The sequence below is a fragment of the Periplaneta americana genome, chromosome 7 (genome assembly GCF_040183065.1).
Source record: "Periplaneta americana isolate PAMFEO1 chromosome 7, P.americana_PAMFEO1_priV1, whole genome shotgun sequence".
Classification (NCBI taxonomy): domain Eukaryota; kingdom Metazoa; phylum Arthropoda; class Insecta; order Blattodea; family Blattidae; genus Periplaneta; species Periplaneta americana.
Genome location: NC_091123.1, coordinates 163438052 through 163457106, shown reverse-complemented (window position 1 = coordinate 163457106; position 19055 = coordinate 163438052). Strand labels below are relative to the sequence as shown.

Below are 19055 nucleotides of genomic sequence, written 5' to 3'. Positions count from 1 at the left end.
AGGGTAAGAAAATAATATGATATAAGATGTATGTGCAGAGACCCGAAGTGTAGTATAATATACCTGCATTTGTGTCTAACCTACCTATAGAATTTTTTTCAGAATTTTTCCTCATTTCAGAGACCTTTTTTGAAGTGTAGAATTATAATGAATTTTAAAAATAAAACAAAAAATTTCTCAGGACTCAGGAGGATAACCAAACTACACAACAATTCAACCTATGCAGAACACATTACAAACTCCAACCACAACTACAGCAACATAGACACTGACATGAAAATACTACACATCCAGCCAAAAAACCAGAAACTTGACAGAACAAAGCAATATGAAATTTACAAACATACAAAAACACACTCCCAGCACATCCTGAACACCCAACTCGATTTCAAAACACACAGCCTTTTCGACATAATCATGAATACACTCACCACAACAGGAAACCATAAGATACCGTGAGATCTTCACTATGCTTGGGACAATGAAAGACAACACTTACTGTTCTCCAACCAGAAGATAAACCGCGAAAGGAATGTGCTTACTATTGCGTCATCTATTGGAGTGAAGTAGATAGATAATATTAGAGTTATAACGTCAGTTTAAAAATCATGTGCTCTCCTGCATATGTTATTTCCTGTATGGAGGGATTAAAAGACCAGGCGATTAACAGTGATCTAATTTTATAACTAGGGTAGTATAAAAATGTGTATATCAGTGTTATGGTTTGTGCTTTGAGAGATAGCCAATAGAGATACGAGTACCCACGTGTGTGACCTTATGACATCAACATTCATTCACAGCATCACCCCACTTCGTTTCATTCCCAGGAGACTTTCTCGTGGTTGGAGTACAGTAGAAGCTAGCCAGCCAGGTAATTTTCTAAAAAGTTAAGTTAACACAATAAAGAAGTTGTAAAGTTAATCAGTGAAAAATAATAACCTTATCAGTTAATGGCTTGAGATCCTTTACACTGTTCAGAATCACTATTCTGTCTTCCAAATTGTTGTGCTTGATATAATCACGAACAACGTGTCTAGTTAGAGTATTTCCATCTATATAGTACACTTTCTTTGCACCAAGTCGAGCAGCCATGGCTCCTAATAGTGAGCCATCACTCAAGCACAGACATATGCTATCTGATGTCACATATTCACGAAGAGCAGACACGTATTTGTAGTTTCTGTCTGAATCATTCATGGCACCAATGCGTGTACGTCCAAATGCAACGTGTAATCCACACTCACATATGGGGCGGTCATAATCTAAGTCCTCCACCCTGCTAAAATGAAACAGAACACACTAAATTAGATTAGTCTCGCAAGAGGTTGACTTTTGAAAATGGAACAATACTTTCAATGTGGCCATTCTCAATATCAATTTCTTAACACTGAACAGGATAAATCATCAAAACCAGGCAAAATCCATTTGTGAATATTTATTTATTTCTCATCAATCTTGTCTGAATTTGATGCATTCCAGTTCAAATCCGTCATTCCCATACTTACTTACAAATGGCTTTTAAGGAACCCCGAAGGTTCATTGCCTCCCTCACATAAGCCTGCCAGCAGTCCCTATCCTGTGCAAGATTAATCCAGTCTCTATCATCATACCCCACCTCCCTCAAATCCATTTTAATATTATCCTCCCATCTACGTCTCGGCCTCCCTAAAGGTCTTTTTCCCTCCGGTCTCCCAACTAACACTTTATATGCATTTCTGGATTCGCCCATACGTGCTACATGCCCTGCCCATCTCAAACGTCTGGATTTAATGTTCCTAATTATGTCAGGTGAAGAATACAATGCGTGCAGTTCTGTGTTGCGTAACTTTCTCCATTCTCCTGTAACTTCATCCTGCTTAGCCCCAAATATTTTCCTAAGCACCTTATTCTCAAACACCCTTAACCTATGTTCCTCTCTCAGAGTGAGAGTCCAAGTTTCACAACCATACAGAACAACCAGTAATATAACTGTTTTATAAATTCTAACTTTCAGATTTTTGGACAGCAGACTGGATGATAAGAGCTTCTCAACCGAATAATAACACGCATTTCCCATATTTATTCTGCGTTTAATTTCCTCCCGAGTGTCATTTATATTTGTTACTGTTCCTCCAAGATATTTGAATTTTTCCACCTCTTCGAAGTATAAATCTCCAACTTTTATAGTTCCATTTCGTACAATATTCTGGTCACGAGACATAATCATATACTTTGTCTTTTCGGCATTTACTTCCAAACCGATCGCTCTACTTGCTTCAAGTAAAATTTCCGTGTTTTCCCTAATCGTTTGTGTATTTTCTCCTAACATATTCACGTCATCCGCATAGACAAGAAGCTGATGTAACCCGTTATTCCCATATCAAATACAAATATAACATCTATTTTCACAAGTACTATGAACAATTTTTTAATTCAACAACTCTGTTAATAACAGTTTAGTACTATTATTTATGGTCTGACCCAATATTTTGGGTTTGCCCTGCGACACAGAATAGCTCACAATAAAATTTAAAATGAAAAATTATATGAACAGGTTTCAGACAAAATTGATTCAGACATAATAAAAAAAATAGAACCAAGTGTAATTTAAATTGAATGTACGCCATAAAGATGCTGACGAAATATCGCTACGGAAAATTTTACAATGGTGGTGACGATGGCATCTTGAAGATCGCTCGTCAGCTTGAATTTTTCCCTTCACTTTACAAAGGCTTTCGGGATGGTGCCTCTCGCTCCGAAGAAGAGACCGGTAACTGTGATTTTTTCAATGTTGTATTTCGCTGATAGGTACTGAATTGTGGGCTTGTAGATTTTCTTTTTCTCTTCGTTCACTTCAGATGGTTGAGTGGCTGAGATTTCAAACCTGATAGTAGGATCAATTATTTCGGCTGTCTATTTATTCCTATTTATAGCTATGATATCAATCCTATGATTGCTCCCACCATCAGCAATACAATGGACTTCCTTGTGAACGTCTGTATATCTACTATACTATACTACACAATACAACACGAATAACAATAATAATAATAATAATAATAATAATAATAATAATAATAATAATAATAATAATAGTTAGTTACTGGCTTTTAAGGAACCTGGAGGTTCATTGCTGTCTTCACATATGCCTGCCATTCGTCCCTATCCTATGCAAGATTAATCCAGTCTCTATCATCATATTCCACCTTCCTCAAATCCATTTTAATATTATCTTCCTATCTACGTCTCGGCCTCGCCAAAGGTCTTTTTCCCTGCGGCCTTCCAACTAACACTCTATATGCATTTCTGGATTCGCCCATACGTGCTACATGCCCTGGCCATCTCAAACGTCTAAATTTAATGTTCTTAATTATGTCAGGTGAAGAATACAAGGAGATGCACTATCACCTTTACTTTTTAACTTTTGTTCTAGAGTATGCCATTAGGAAAGTCCAGGATAACAGAGAGGGTTTGGAATTGAATGGGTTACATCAGTTGCTTGTCTATACGGATGACATGAATATGTTAAGAGAAAATCCACAAACGATTAGGGAAAACACGGGAATTTTACTGGAAACTAGTAAAGAGAAAGGATTGGAAGTAAATCCCGAAAAGACAAAGTATATGATTATGTCTCGTGATCAGAATATTGTACGAAATGGAAATATAAAAATTGGAAATTTATCTTTTGAAGAGGTGGAAAAATTCAAATACCTGGGAGCAACAGTAACAAATATAAATGATACTCGGGAGGAAATTAAACACAGAATAAATATGGGAAATGCCTGTTGTTATTCGGTTGAGAAGCTTTTATCATCCAGTCTGCTGTCAGAAAATCTGAAAGTTAGAATTTATGAAACAGCTATATTACCGGTTGTTCTTTATGGTTGTGAAACTTGGACTCTCACTTTGAGAGAGGAACATAGGTTAAGGGAGTTTGAGAATAAGGTGCTTAGGAAAATATTTGGGGCTAAGAGGGATGAAGTTACAGGAGAATGGAGAAAGTTACACAACACAAAACTTCACGCATTGTATTCTTCACCTAACATAATTAGGAACATTAAATCCACACGTTTGAGATGGGCAGGGCATGTAGCACATATGGGCGAATCCAGAAATTCATATAGAGTGTTAGTTGGAAGGCCCGAGCGAAAGAGACCTTTAGGGAGGCCGAGACGTAGATGGGAAGATAATATTAAAATGGATTTGAAGGAGATGGGATATGATAGAGAATGGATTAATCTTGCTCAGGATAGGGACCAATGGCAGGCTTATGTGAGGGCGGCAATGAACCTCCGGGTTCCTTAAAAGCCAGTAAGTAAGTAAGTATGAAGAACACAATGCGTGCAATAATAATAATAATAATAATAATAATAATAATAATAATAATAATAATAATAATAATAATAATAATAATAATAATAGTAATAATAATAATAATAATAATAATAATAAAACATTTAGGAATAGTAAATATAGTTAATAGTGAGTTTATGATATTATTATTATTATTATTATTATTATTATTATTATTATTATTATTATTATTATTATTATTATTATTGTAAATTTAACTTAAAATCCACTCATTTAAAGCCACTGCACAATGCAAGCAGTTTGCAACATCGTAGTCAGAGTAGCTCACCTAGCAAGAAAGAGTTCATTGACCTCTTACATCTATATTACCAGAATTGTTGTTAGCGGCGATGTTGCCAGACTGCTGAAACTTCCAACTTAATTTTCTAATTAACCGTGCATTTAATCACAAAACGTAATATAGATTTTCTATTCATTTAAGTGTACCCTATCGTCCCTTTTAATCCGGAAGGTTATTTCATTTCCAACCTTGTATATTTAATGAACTTCTCATCCAGCAAGAATTCAGAACAGATTATATTTAGAAGCAACAGTAACCAACCAGACGAACAATATAAGAGGTATGGGTTCAATTAACAGCATCTGTTGTTGAACTACTGAGGCCCCTCCTATTTTCAATGTTGTTATTAAGATTTTGTGTGACCAAACTCCATTTTATACATTCAGTATTTTTAGCATTTCTAAATTGAAATATGGCGCTTGGCCCACTATGGCTCTGAATATCATAGTTTAATGAAGATTGACATATCATTTAGTTTTAATGTGCATACTTTATATTACTTGCTATATGTTTTGTTAAATTATAGTAATCACTTAATTTTAACCTTTGTTTTCTACGTTTTAATAAATATCAATATCGCATTAATCAATAAACTATAATATAAAGAGAATTTATAAAATTAAGTAAAGCACTAATACGAAGCAAAATCGTAACAATAAATCTATGGAATCTTAAGTAGTTAACAAACATACAATGTAACAAATAAATAAAATGTTAATAGAAACCAGACTATCAAACATAATTACCAGTGATCTTTGCTGAACATGTGGAACCAAAATGAGTACTCATCATGTTGACTAATTAACACCAATTTATCTCCTTTTGTAACAGGTATCTCACTTGGTAGGTAGTAAACAGCCTGCATCCAATGATCTCTCCAAGGGAGCATTTTTTCATTGTCAGACATAGGATGAGCCCAAACTGGAGCACAGCTGAGAATAATTTCTTCATGCACATCCATTACAAGGTCCCACCACATGAAAACTACCTGTGCCACACCATTACCTGACGAGACAAGATTCAATGCATTTGATCTTTCTCGAGCAAGTGGAACTTTTCCAGACCAATCAAACCTGTAACCAAAAATTACAAAAGTTCAGGCGCATTGTTTCAAATCGTATCATGTCCCAGGAACAATTTTTTTTGCAGGAATGTCAAAAAATTGAATTACTGTACTTGTAAACCAGACAAGTATTCATTAAGCTACGTACACAATTACTTGTAAACTGGACAAGTATTCATTAAACTACGTACACAATTACTTGTAAACCAGACAAGTATACATTAAACTACGTACACAATTACTTGTAAACCGGACAAGTATTCATTAAACTACGTACACAATTACTTGTAAACCAGACAAGTATTCATTAAACTACGTACACAATTACTTGTAAACCAGACAAGTATTCATTAAACTACGTACACAATTACTTGTAAACCAGACAAGTATTCATTAAACTACATACACAATTACTTGTAAACCGGGCAAGTATACATTAAACTACGTACACAATTACTTGTAAACCGGACAAGTATTCATTAAAGTACGTACAGAACACAATTACTTGTAAACCAGACAAGTATTCATTAAACTACGTACACAATTACTTGTAAACCAGACAAGTATTCATTAAACTGCGTACACAATTACTTGTAAACCAGACAAGTATTCATTAAACTACGTACACAATTACTTGTAAACCGGACAAGTATTCATTAAACTACGTACACAATTACTTGTATACCGGACAAGTATACATTAAACTACGTACAGAACACAATTACTTGTAAACCGGACAAGTATTCATTAAACTACGTACACAATTACTTGTAAACCAGACAAGTATTCATTAAACTACGTACACAATTACTTGTAAACCAGACAAGTATTCATTAAATTACGTACACAATTACTTGTTAACCGGGCAAGTATACATTAAACTATGTACACAATTACTTGTAAACCAGACAAGTATTCATTAAATTACGTACATAATTACTTGTAAACCAGACAAGTATTCATTAAATTACGTACACAATTACTTGTAAACCAGACAAGTATTCATTAAACTACGTACACAATTACTTGTAAACCGGGCAAGTATACATTAAACTATGTACACAATTACTTGTAAACCAGACAAGTATTCATTAAATTACGTACACAATTACTTGTAAACCAGACAAGTATTCATTAAACTACGTACACAATTACTTGTAAACCAGACAAGTATTCATTAAACTACGTACACAATTACTTGTAAACCGGACAAGTATTCATTAAACTACATACACAATTACTTGTAAACCAGACAAGTATTCATTAAACTACGTACACAATTACTTGTAAACCGGACAAGTTTTCATTAAACTACATACACTATCACTGTTAAGTATTTGCTATACCTGAAGACAGGAGTTGGAGGAATGATGGTATTAAACTGGTCCTTCGGGAACTGACTGAGCTGAATATCATGAACAGCTGCTGCTCCTGGACATTGTTGCACCTTCTCTGGAGTATCCAACAGCAAAGTAGTTCTATCAATATCAGCAATGGGCTGCAATCTATTCCAGTTCTGAGCTAACTGACTTCCAACTACTTGAACATAGACAGTTGCTGATGATGGAACCACAATACTATCTTTCTGAAAAGAGCATGGCTCTATGAAGATGATACAGTCAATTATCTGATCTTTATTATCAGATGTAGATGAAAGTACGGTACTTCAAAATAAGTAACATAAATAAGAATTATGCACTCCAGCTCACACCATTTGGAAAACTGCTGAAAGAAACAGCCATTGTGGGTTCGTGCTTTGTTGTCTTTTGTCCACTCTTCACTCATAATGTAATGTCTAGTGGTATATTTCTAAACAAAAATGTACCCTGGCTCTGAGATTTCGGTCGCACCAGTAGTATTGTCTTCGTCGACGACATCATCTTCATCATCAATCATTTCCGCAGGAATACTTATGGAATATCAGAAGAAAATACATGGATTCGAATTTAGATATAGAGTTTTAAATATGAATAAAATATGACTTTTTATAAATGCAAAATTGATTATATGTAATTTGAGTACCAGTTAATTTATAACATACAGGGTGTAACAGGATCTTACCAATAAATTTTGAGAAATGACAGGTCACACATACAGGATTATTTTTTGTTAAAAAATGTTATGTTTTATTTAACGACGCTCGCAACTGCAGAGGTTATATCAGCGTCGCCGGATGTGCCAGAATTTTGTCCCGCAGGAGTTCTTTTACATGCCAGTAAATCTACTGACATGAGCCTGTCGCATTTAAGCACACTTAAATGTCATCGACCTGGGCCGGGATCGAACCCGCAACCTTGGGCATAGAAGACAAGCGCTATACCAACTCGCCAACGAGATCGACTTTTTTGTTAAAGAATATACTTGTATGTTCGATGACAAGTCCTTCATAAGTTATGTGTCCTTTTTGGAAGCACATTTCTCATCGCATATGTTGTATAAGTGTGTGCCTTAAGCCCTTATTGTCTGAGTTACACTGGTGTACTTCCAAACCATCTTAACATCCTGTTTTCTGTGTAGTGCACCTTATCATCCAGCAGATCCAACACAACCCTGCTACGCTTGAGAGAGTTTGAACAATCAATGCTGTGAAGGTGCCAAAAATTTTAATGAAGTACAGGGAACGAATTTTAAACAGCTAATTGTAAATTGTTAAAATCTGTATAGAAAATCTGCGAAAAAAAAGTACCATTAAGATCTGATTTTTCAGGTGCATAACACCTTAAGACTGCTAATACACTATAAAAGTTCTTTGACAAAGAATATGATAAAATATTTTACCAAAGATCTTTGATAAAAGATAGAATTTGGGGTATATTACACTACATAAAATTTTTATAAAATATTTTATCACAGATAACCTATAATTAGGAACAAAAGCTCACCCAACACTTGTTCCACAATAGTTAACACGTGTTCTGAGGATTTGTTATACTGATATTTACCTTTTAAGTTTATGATTTGTTAAAACTAATATTTACGCGTTAAGTTTATGATTTGTTTTTTTTTTATTTTATTTTATTGGGTTATTTTACGACGCTGTATCAACATCTAGGTTATTTAGCGTCTGAATGGAATGAAGGTGATAATGCTGGTGAAATGAATCCAGGGTCCAGCACCGAAAGTTACCCAACATTTGCTCGTATTGGGTTGAGGGAAAACCCCAGAGAAAACCTCAACCAGGTATCTTGCCCCGACCGGGATTCGAACCTGGGCCATCTGATTTCACGGCTAGACGCGCTGACCGTCACTCCACAGGTGTGGACTATGATTTGTTGATACTAATATTTACAGGGTATATTACACTACATAAAATTTGTATAAAATATTTTATCAAAGATAACCTAAAATTAGGAACAAAAGCTCACCTAACACTTGTTCCACAATAGTTAACACGTGTTCCCAGGATTTGTTATACTGATATTTACCTGTTAAGTTTATTATTTGTTAAAACTAATATTTACGCGTTAAGTTTATGATTTGTTGATACTAATATTTACAAGTTAAGTTTATAACACCATGAATGAATAACAGTATTATGCTTGTTATCTACAATTAGTTCAATTATTACATAAGCATTTTACTGAAAAAGAAACAGAAAAAGAAATGCTTATGGGTTAAACCGTAAACATGATAAGAGAGGTATCCATCAGAACTTATTGAAAGAGCTACAATACGAGGACTTGAAAAGTTATACAAATTATTATAAAATATTATTATTATATAATATGTTATAGTTATCCAATGCTGGGCTTTGGCAACGAAGCCATTAGAGCTCTTGCTCTCCAATATTTCTCTGTGGTGGATCCAACAGGTAGAACTTCACAGATTTGTAGATGTTCTCCAGTCATTTCTTCTTCTTTGTGGCATAGAGGACAATTAGGATTCGTGTAAATTCCTATTTTATGCAAGTGTTTGGCCAAATAATCATGTTCCGTAAGCAGTCTGAATTTTGCTACTGCAGTTTTATGAGGGGTTTCTGGAATAATTTGTTTTTTTTTTATTAAAATGTTCCATTTTTTATCTTCGGCTTTGTTACATAGTGCTTGGTTTTATATATATTTTTTAATTAGTCTTTTCATGGATGTAAAAGGTAGGCTTTTATTTGTATTCTGAATTAAATTGGAGCCTTTTTTGGCAAGAAAATCAGCAATTTCATTTCCAGCAATTCCGCAATGTGCAGGTATCCATTGCAATTGAATTCTTTTCTGTAGTTTTTGAAGTTGTTGAACCATATTGTGACATTCTTTATTTTGGATTGACATCATTTTATATGAATTTATTGTGTATAATGCTGCTTTAGTGTCAGAGTATTAATTAATATTATTATTATATTATACAAATTATTTATTTACAACATTAATTTCTTTCACACACCAATATCAGAATTTTTTTGGTATTGGTTGTAACAGTCCAGTTATATTTGCGTTCCGCCATATTTGTTTCAAAGATATAGAAATCTTTTATCAAAGATAACAAGAGGCACTTACATTTTATAAAAGATCTTTTATCAAAGAAACTTTTATAAAAGAAAACCCATTACACTGCCATCTATTTTATAATATATATTTTATAAAAGATCTTCGATAGTGTAATAGCAGCCTAAGATTATGTCATCGAGCATGTGTTCCTGAACAGAAAATTATCCTCTTTTTGTGACCGATCAATCCTCAAAGTTTGTCGGTATAATTTAAAGATAAGATGGTCCTGTAATACCCAATAATGTTAATAATAAATATCTGCCTGGCCTCGAAAAATAGTGCCCTGAAGCTGCCAGGACCTACTAGGCTTGAAATACACACCTGGTCATGTCCATTTTTGACAAAAATCATATTTACCAATGGCGAAATTTCATGACTGGAAGGAATTATCTATTCAGTAGGGATTAAATATGAAAGAAAAGTATCCAATATGGGAGTATAAATATTAAGATATTATTTTATAAGTCACTATATAATAATAATGTCTCTTTTCTAGCAAACTACTAAATTTATTTATTTAAATTTAAATATACAGAATAAAGAATATAATTACAAACAAGAGAAATAGGAATAAAATAATACAATCAATATAAAAAAGGAGATACAGTAATATTAACAAAATTTGAGACCGAATGAGCAGTGCTCGTGTTCGGCCGCAGTTCAGATATAATATTAATAGGCCTACAAGAGAATATAGAATAAAATAAAATAGGACATAAAATTAAAATTACAGTTACAGAAATTATATAATACAATATTAATATAAGAGAAATATAGAAAAAAATAAATAAATAAATAAAATTAAATAGGAACTAAAATTTAAATTTCAGAGGCAATGGAATTATATAATGTAATATTAACACTAGAGAAGAATAATATCGCACGTGAAAAGTAGGACAATTTATATATATATATATATATATATATATATTTCAAAATTATAGAATACAAATATAATATAGGTTGACTAATTCATACACATAGGCTATAAATTTATTTAATCAAATTGAAGATATTAACACGTTTCTAATTTCTTGTTATATGTTAGTGGGTTACATGTTAGAAGTTCTGGGTGTAATTTAGCTAAAGCATTGTACAACCGAGGGCCAAAATTAATGCTATGCTTTAGGCCAGCAGATGTGAGACATTTAGGTTCTACTAATGTTGAATTAATATTTCGTCTTGTGTCATAATTAAATTTGTCTAAAAATGTATTACCTCCAAAAGTTCTTCATGTGCATGTATGAAAGTTGAAATAGCGCCTTCACCAATCAGCTCAGTGTCAAAGACTTCGGTTACTAGAATGTTTGCACGATGCTCCATATCTTGACCAACACCTACAGTCATATCAGTTGACCTTTTCGGTATAATGACTATTTTATCTTCCAAACCATTTTCGTTAATTACTTTCTTTGCACATTCTGCCATTGGATGAAATGCCTGAAAAAAAAACACTTATATGTACTCACTATGACTCAATCCCGGTTTCAAATTACCAGTGGCGTAGCATGAAATTTTGAGCAGGGGAAGCTAACTCAAGTTCTCTTTCATGCAATATGAGAAAACGTATTACAAAAATACAGTCTTAAAATAAATAGTAGTCAATTTCAAGTCAGCAGTCGAAGATTGGTTGGAACATCGTAAGTAACACCGATAAGGCATGACCTCAAATGATACGTAGTAAAATATGATTTCACGGTTTATACATATCTCTTAACAAATAGGCACGTATACGTATAACATTAGCTCACTCCCTGTCATACTTAGAGAAATCAAAATAGAATCGCCCCATGCAGAAAGGGCTTCAGTCCATTAGACCTGGTTTTGAGAAAACTAAGGAAAACAGTAGTACTTTGTATTCCTTTCTGCATATAACTCTGAGCCCAACGCTTCAGTTTCTGTCTTTCCAAGCATTGGACTGAATTCCTTTCTGCACAGGCTGATGGAACCATCCATAAAGATATGATTTCCATCGATATCTCGTTTTTTCAAAATTTGTGACTGAAGCCCTTTCTGCATGGAGCGATTCAATATTAGTATCATTACGTAAGTATGCGTCTGTCTTTTGGTTGTGTCCTTCATTGACAGCAAGGGAGTCAGTCATTTGTTTTTTAAATCACACTTTTGTTCGTAAGTCAGTCTTGATAATACAATTGACCTAAAAAAAGTCAAGTAAATTAGTGTCGGGAACTGTTATTTCGCTCACTATTTATTATATCAGCCACAATGCACACTAACACTTCAACTGAACACAACTGACGAAAAGGGATAACTCGGAAACTACTTATTTTAAATGTTAGAGCTAGCTTCTTGCGAGCCTTGCAACTAGGATAGTTTAGTTAGAAAGGGATGGAAAATCTGCGGGGTGGATTACACAGAAGAAACTGGTCTGCTTGGAAGCTAGGGTGCGCAGGCTTCTTGTTTACTGTTGCATCACAAATCATCCTGAGCTGCTGCATCACAATATTTAACGCGTAAATATAAATTCTATTAAAATTAATAAATAATTTCATCCATAAACTGCAGGTTTATTATGAAATTATTATTAACTGGGGAAGCTAAGCTTTTTAGCTTACATTGACGCTACGCCACTGCAAATTACTGGAGTGAGAGAGTACAGGATACATATATGAGCATACCTACACCTGCACTATGATGTCACATATACTGTCCATCCAAGTGGTTATGCTGCCTCCCGCTTTCCCCCACCTATTTCTGCTGGCCTCTCTGTAAAGGCTTGTGGCTAGACTGTCTTAGCTATTTCCTGAGAACACTTGCTATTCGGAATTGAACTTCTACATAATATTACACAACTGTTTAAAATAATTCAAAGAAAAGAACCTTGTTAAGTAAGTAACTGTCACGTGATTTCCCCTGTTTCGATGACCCTGCCATACCCACTCAGATGGACAGTACTTCGAATTAGGCAACTTCATTCCAACTTATGGGTAGCTAAATTATGAAGCCTATATACTTACTTACTGGCTTTTAAGGAACCTGTAGGTTCATTGCCGCCCTCACATAAGCCCGCCATTGGTCCCTATCCTGTGCAAGATTAATCCAGTCTCTACCATCATATCCTACCTCCCTCAAATCCATTTTAATATTTTCTTCCCATCTACGTCTCGGCCTCCCCAAAGGTCTTTTTCCCTCCGGCCTCCCAACTAACACTCTATATGCATTTCTGGATTCGCCCATACGTGCTACATGCCCTGCCCATCTCAAACATCTGGATTTTATGTTCCTAATTATGTCAGGTGAAGTATACAATGCGTGCAGCTCTGCGTTGTGTAACTTTCTCCATTCTCCTGTAACTTCATCCCTCTTAGCCCCAAATATTTTCCTAAGAACCTTATTCTCAAACACCCTTAATCTTTGTTCCACTCTCAAAGTGAGAGTCCAAGTTTCACAACCATACAGAACAACCGGTAATATAACTGTTTTATAAATTCTAACTTTCAGACTTTTTGACAGAAGACTAGATGACAAAAACTTCTCAACCGAATAATAACAGGCATTTCCCATATTTATTCTGCGTTTAATTTCCTCCCGAGTGTCATTTATATTTATTACTGTTGCTCCAAGATATTTGAATTTTTCCACCTCTTCGAAGGATAAATCTCCAATTTTTATAGTTCCATTTCGTACAATATTCTGGTCACGAGACATAATCATATACTTAGTCTTTTCGGGATTTACTTCCAACCCTATCGCTCTACTTGCTTCAACAAGAATTTCCGCGTTTTTCCTAATTGTTTGTGGATTTTCTCGTAACATATTCACGTCATCCGCATAGACAAGAAGCTGATGTAACCCGTTCAATTCCAAACCCTGCCAGTTATCCTGAACTTTCCTAATGGCATATTCTAGAGCGAAGTTAAAAAGTAAAGGTGATAGGTGATGAAGTCTATATATGGGGGTAAAATACTGTGGTTCTCCAATTCAGTTCGAAATAAATTAAAATAACGGCAGCTCAGATATTGAAACATACTGAGCATTTGAGCCAAGATGTCCACTCACTATCTATGACCGTGCGGCCTTCACATGCTACATGAGTCGCCCATCTCCAGCCAAACGGTGACTGTGATTTGTGGCAAAATAAACTCATCATCATCCTTGCATATATTGGACCTAGTGGCCCGTCACAGTCTCTTGCCAATGCTTGAAAGGTCTGCCCAAGGATCTCTTGCCCACAGGATGGTAATTTAAAATTTGGCGTGGAATTCTAGAACGAGGCATTCTGATGACATGTGATCTCCAGTTTTGTCTGTATTTCTGCAGGTATTCCGTAATTGGTTCAATCTGCAGTTCTTTCATAATTTCAACATTTTTAATGTGATCCATTCTCGTGTATCCCGCTGTACAATGTATAAATCTCATTTCTGCCGCCGTTAATTTTTGTGAATCAATATTACGAATCGTCCAAGCTTCACTACCAAAACAGAGTATAAGTCTGGCCAATGTTTTATAAATTCTGGTGTGCGTGTTTTTGTACTAAGGTTGGTTTGAATATCTGATTAATTATCCCCATTGCTCTGTTGAATTTAATAATTTTCTCATTCAAATCCTTTTCTTTTTCATATGAAATTTGGTAACCGTGATAACTAAAATTTTTTACTTGTTCGATGATCTTATTATTGATGCATATTTTGCTACGGACTGGTTCCTTTCCTAAAAAAAGCCATCACTTTAGATTTGTCAGTTGAAATTTCCATATTGAAACTTTCTGCCACTTGATAATCTCATAATACTGAAATATGAGGCTTATCTTACTGCAGTAATTGCTGAAAATGATTACCTTCGGCATTCAAGCATGCTTGACATCTGATGAAGGATGGGTGGAGCGCAGAAAAATTCCCTCCAGCACCAGGACTCGAACCCGGGTTTTCAGCTCTACGTGCTGACACTTTATCCACTAAGCCACACCGGATTCCAGCTCTGACGCCAGACTGAATCCTCTCAGTTTAAGGTCCACCTCTTAGTTACCCTTTAGTGGCCAACCCTCATGCACTGTGTCAAAGATGTGTGACAGTGGCAAATGTTCAACACACTATGTGCAGAGTTGCACTCATTACAAGTGACTAAATGGCCGGGATCTGACAGAATGAGCTTGACATCGCTTCAGCACATTCCCAGACTCTTTCTAGTTCATTTTCACTTATGTGATGCACTACACGGATTTTGTACGGTTTTAACTTCAACAACTCAGTGACGTATCGAACTGAGGTTTTTGACACCCCTACTTCCTGGGCTAATCTGCGCAAAGATTTCTGAGGGCTTCGTTCTAATTGAAAACCTATTTCCTCAGGTAAGACCGGTTTATTCACTCGACGCTTCTTATTTTGAACCAAGTCTGACTAATTTCTTTTTGTGTCTGTATTTTTTTTCTTATTCGGCAAAGAACAATCGGGGAAACATCTGAATTTATGGTAACACGTTCTCCATGTAAATTTCACGAAAGTCTTGCATAATATAAAAATGCGTTGTTCTATATTGTACATTACAACAGAGACACACTGAATATTGACTTTCTGATCGCATTAACTCCACCAGAGTGAGTAAATAAATAAATAAATAAATAATAGGATTGACATTTCAAGAATATTTAACAATCTGCAAATTAGTATACAATTGCAATACATTTTACTGTCCATTTTTAATCTTGCGTACACTCCTTTTAACACTTGAATATAAGTAATTAACTAGTGGACTTACTCGTGTTAATTATGTAAGTCTGTGCGGCTTACAGCTGTTTCGGTGTTTCATCACACCATCCTCAGAGCCTACTAGATCGCGGCATCATCTCGAACTTCTCTGCCTGTTGTGTGGGTGCGTTTGATTGTTGAAAAGTGTTGAAAAGTGGAGTCAAATAGTGTGTGTGTGTACTGAAATTTATCTGTGTGTTGAGAATTTGATCGGGGTATGTTTTAGTGTGTTTGTATATTTCGTATTGTTCTAGTGTGTTGAGGTTTTGGTTCTTGGGTTGTATGTGTAGGATTTCCATGTCCGCATTTATGTTATTGTATGTATGGTTAGCATTGGTTATGTGATGGGCGTATGTAGATTATTGTGTCCTCTGGTTATTGCTTTAATGTGTTCTTTGTAGCATGTTTGGAATGATCTGCCTGTCTGTCCAATGTAGAACTTGTCGCAACTATTACATGTGAGTTTGTATACACCTGTGTGGTCGTATTTTCAGAAATACAACATAGCATACAGAACAGAAAACAGAAATACAACATAGCATACAGAACAGAAAACACACTATAAAGACATCTCAACACACAAAAAACACAAACAAATAAATAACCTACACATACAACCCAAGAACCAAAAACTCAACACACTAGAACAATACGAAACATACAAACACACTAAAACACACCCCGATCAAATTCTCAACACACAGATCAATTTCAGTATACACACACTATTTGACTCCACTTTTCAACAATCAAACGCACCCACACAACATGCAGAGAACTTCGAGATGACCCCGAGATCTAGTAGGCTCTGAGGATGGTGTGATGAAGCACCGAAACAGCTGTAAGCCGCACAGACTTACATAATTAACACGAGTAAGTCCACTAGTTAATCAATTACTTACATTTTATTGCATTAAAATGTATATAACATACAGAGAGAATTAAAAAAAAAAAACAAAACAAAAAAACTCACTTCACATGCAACTATTGTGTCAGCTCCACTTTTTGCAGCCATCATTGACAGAAGCCCAGTGCCAGTTCCAATATCCAAGACATGAGCCTTCTTTCCCATGCTGTGCATTTTTTCTATAGCTCGCTTCACCCCAATATAGTATTTTTGATTCTGCAACATAATAAAGATATATAAGAAAGAATCTCAACTAACAGCGAAGGCAAAGGATTCTTCTCTTTGCTAGAATAACTCTGGTGTTTACTAAACTTCCCACAAACCAAAGGTTAAAAAATTAAAACCATTTATATACAATATGTTTTTTTGCAAAAGAAACTTGAAAAGATTTCAATATTTATCTTTACACTTCACTATTTACATCCTATCTAAGAGAACTAATGAGAAATCAATGTTATATTTGTAAACTGTAGTCTAATGATATTTTGAGTTATTAGTACAGCACATTACACTGTATTTTAAAACAACAATTGAAGAGTCCTTATTTAAAGTCCATTCCCATGGTGCTTATTTCCTTGCTGGCCAGCAAGCTTGGTTCTCTGATGGGTACGCCGATGGCTCCCGTGTTTACTACTATGCTGGTTGCTGTTCACACGCAGCTGGCTCTTTTCATAGTTCAAATTGGAAAAACATCTGCTGTTTCATTGTTGCCAACACTCGTAATCAAAAAGAAACTAAACCATGAGTGAAAAACAACTAAAGTCGTACATTAACAATACTAACTGTCGTGCTATGGTAGGAACGATCATGATTTTAAAATCAAATGTAGGAAACAGAAAACGGATGTAGGTAAATTCTCATTTTTAAATAGAACTATAAATGATTGGAATGACCTACCTGCAGCGGTCTTTGAGGGCTGTCCTTCCTTGAGGAGATTCAAGAATAATTTAAAAAGTTGTGTATAAAGTGAAAATTAAAATTAAGGTGACATTCAACATTTAATTTTTTAAGGTGACATGTATTTATCTAGCCTGACGAGTTTACTTCCTTGGTTTGAATTGTAAATTATTTAAAAATAGCGTGTAAGAGGGCCTTAGACTAGAAATGTTTAGTTTAAATGTAGTTCTGTTTATAAGTATGCATAAGAATGCAATTATTTGACTTATTTGAACTGTTGTATCAGTGAAGCGAGGTGAGTCAGTGAAGTTATGGTTTTACAGTGCAGTGAACAGTTCCGATCAGTGATAATTTATAGCGTCAATGAAATGTGTTCTATAGTGTCAGTGAAATGTGTTACAGAGTGTCAGTGAAATGTGTGCTAAAGTGTCAGTGAAATGCGTCATAGTGCCACTACAGGGAATGAGATGAGAGTAAAGTGAAAGACTATTGAAACTTATGTAGGACCTATACATAATTATGTAGGTTGTGTTGTAAAATTAGGTGTTTTATTTTATGTTTTATTATTATTGTGTTAAATTGTATTGTGTATAAAATTGTATATGTGTTGTAAATTGTATTATGTATTGTAAATTTTATTGTGTATTGCTTATCATTTTAACTGTGTATTGTTAATATTGTATATACCACTGCCACCAGGTGCTTGCCCACTTACAGTGTAAATAAATACATACAATAAGGTAATTAAACCAGAAATGTAAAACGGCTTAAGTCCGATATTTAATTAAAAACATAAAATTGTTTAGTCACACGTTAAAAAGTGTTAAAATTTTTAAAAAAGGTATATACCTTGGACAGACGGCCCATTTCATATTTATTTATTTATTTATATTTATTTATTTATTTAATCCACTCAACAATGTAATTACAGAGTAGATAAAATGAAAATAACAGTAGTAATGCATATAATAATGGTATTTAAACTTAAACAGTTACAATCCAATACTACTCAACAAAGATATTAAGCAAATATTACATGTAAATCTCGGTAAACAAAAACAAAAGTATTTACAGTATAAAGAAAACATGAAATGCAAATAACTAGTCACAGATTAGCAACAATAATACAATAACTGCTGAGGAACTAGACCTACGTTGTCAGAATTAGGAGTGAGTTCATAATGATAATTGATATGAAATAATTTAAGAAAGAAGACCAAAAATACAATATGCAAACCAGTTAAGACCTATTTATTAGCAAAATACTTATGGAGTGTTTTGAATGCTACCGGTATTTATTTCTCTCAAGAGTGTGGTTCTATCCTGAAAGATGTCAATATTGCTCAGACGAGATGTTACATCTTCATCA

At 34.5% G+C, this 19055-nt stretch overlaps 1 protein-coding gene across 6 annotated transcripts in view; it reads right to left on the bottom strand.

Moving 5' to 3' along the window:
* The window catches only part of LOC138703672 (protein arginine N-methyltransferase 7-like), a 49020-nt gene that overhangs the window by 24529 nt on the left and 5436 nt on the right, over nucleotides 1–19055 (bottom strand). For 5 of the 6 annotated variants that reach the window (XM_069831758.1, XM_069831764.1, XM_069831760.1 and 2 more), the window contains exons 3-7: nucleotides 16856–17005; nucleotides 11396–11617; nucleotides 7046–7284; nucleotides 5383–5709; nucleotides 940–1279 (exon numbers count right to left, since the gene is read on the bottom strand). In XM_069831758.1, coding sequence (XP_069687859.1) covers nucleotides 940–1279; nucleotides 5383–5709; nucleotides 7046–7284; nucleotides 11396–11617; nucleotides 16856–17005 — 1278 coding nt within the window. The remainder of the gene's footprint in view (nucleotides 1–939; nucleotides 1280–5382; nucleotides 5710–7045; nucleotides 7285–11395; nucleotides 11618–16855; nucleotides 17006–19055) is intronic. The other variant, XM_069831759.1, reaches the window with a different exon arrangement.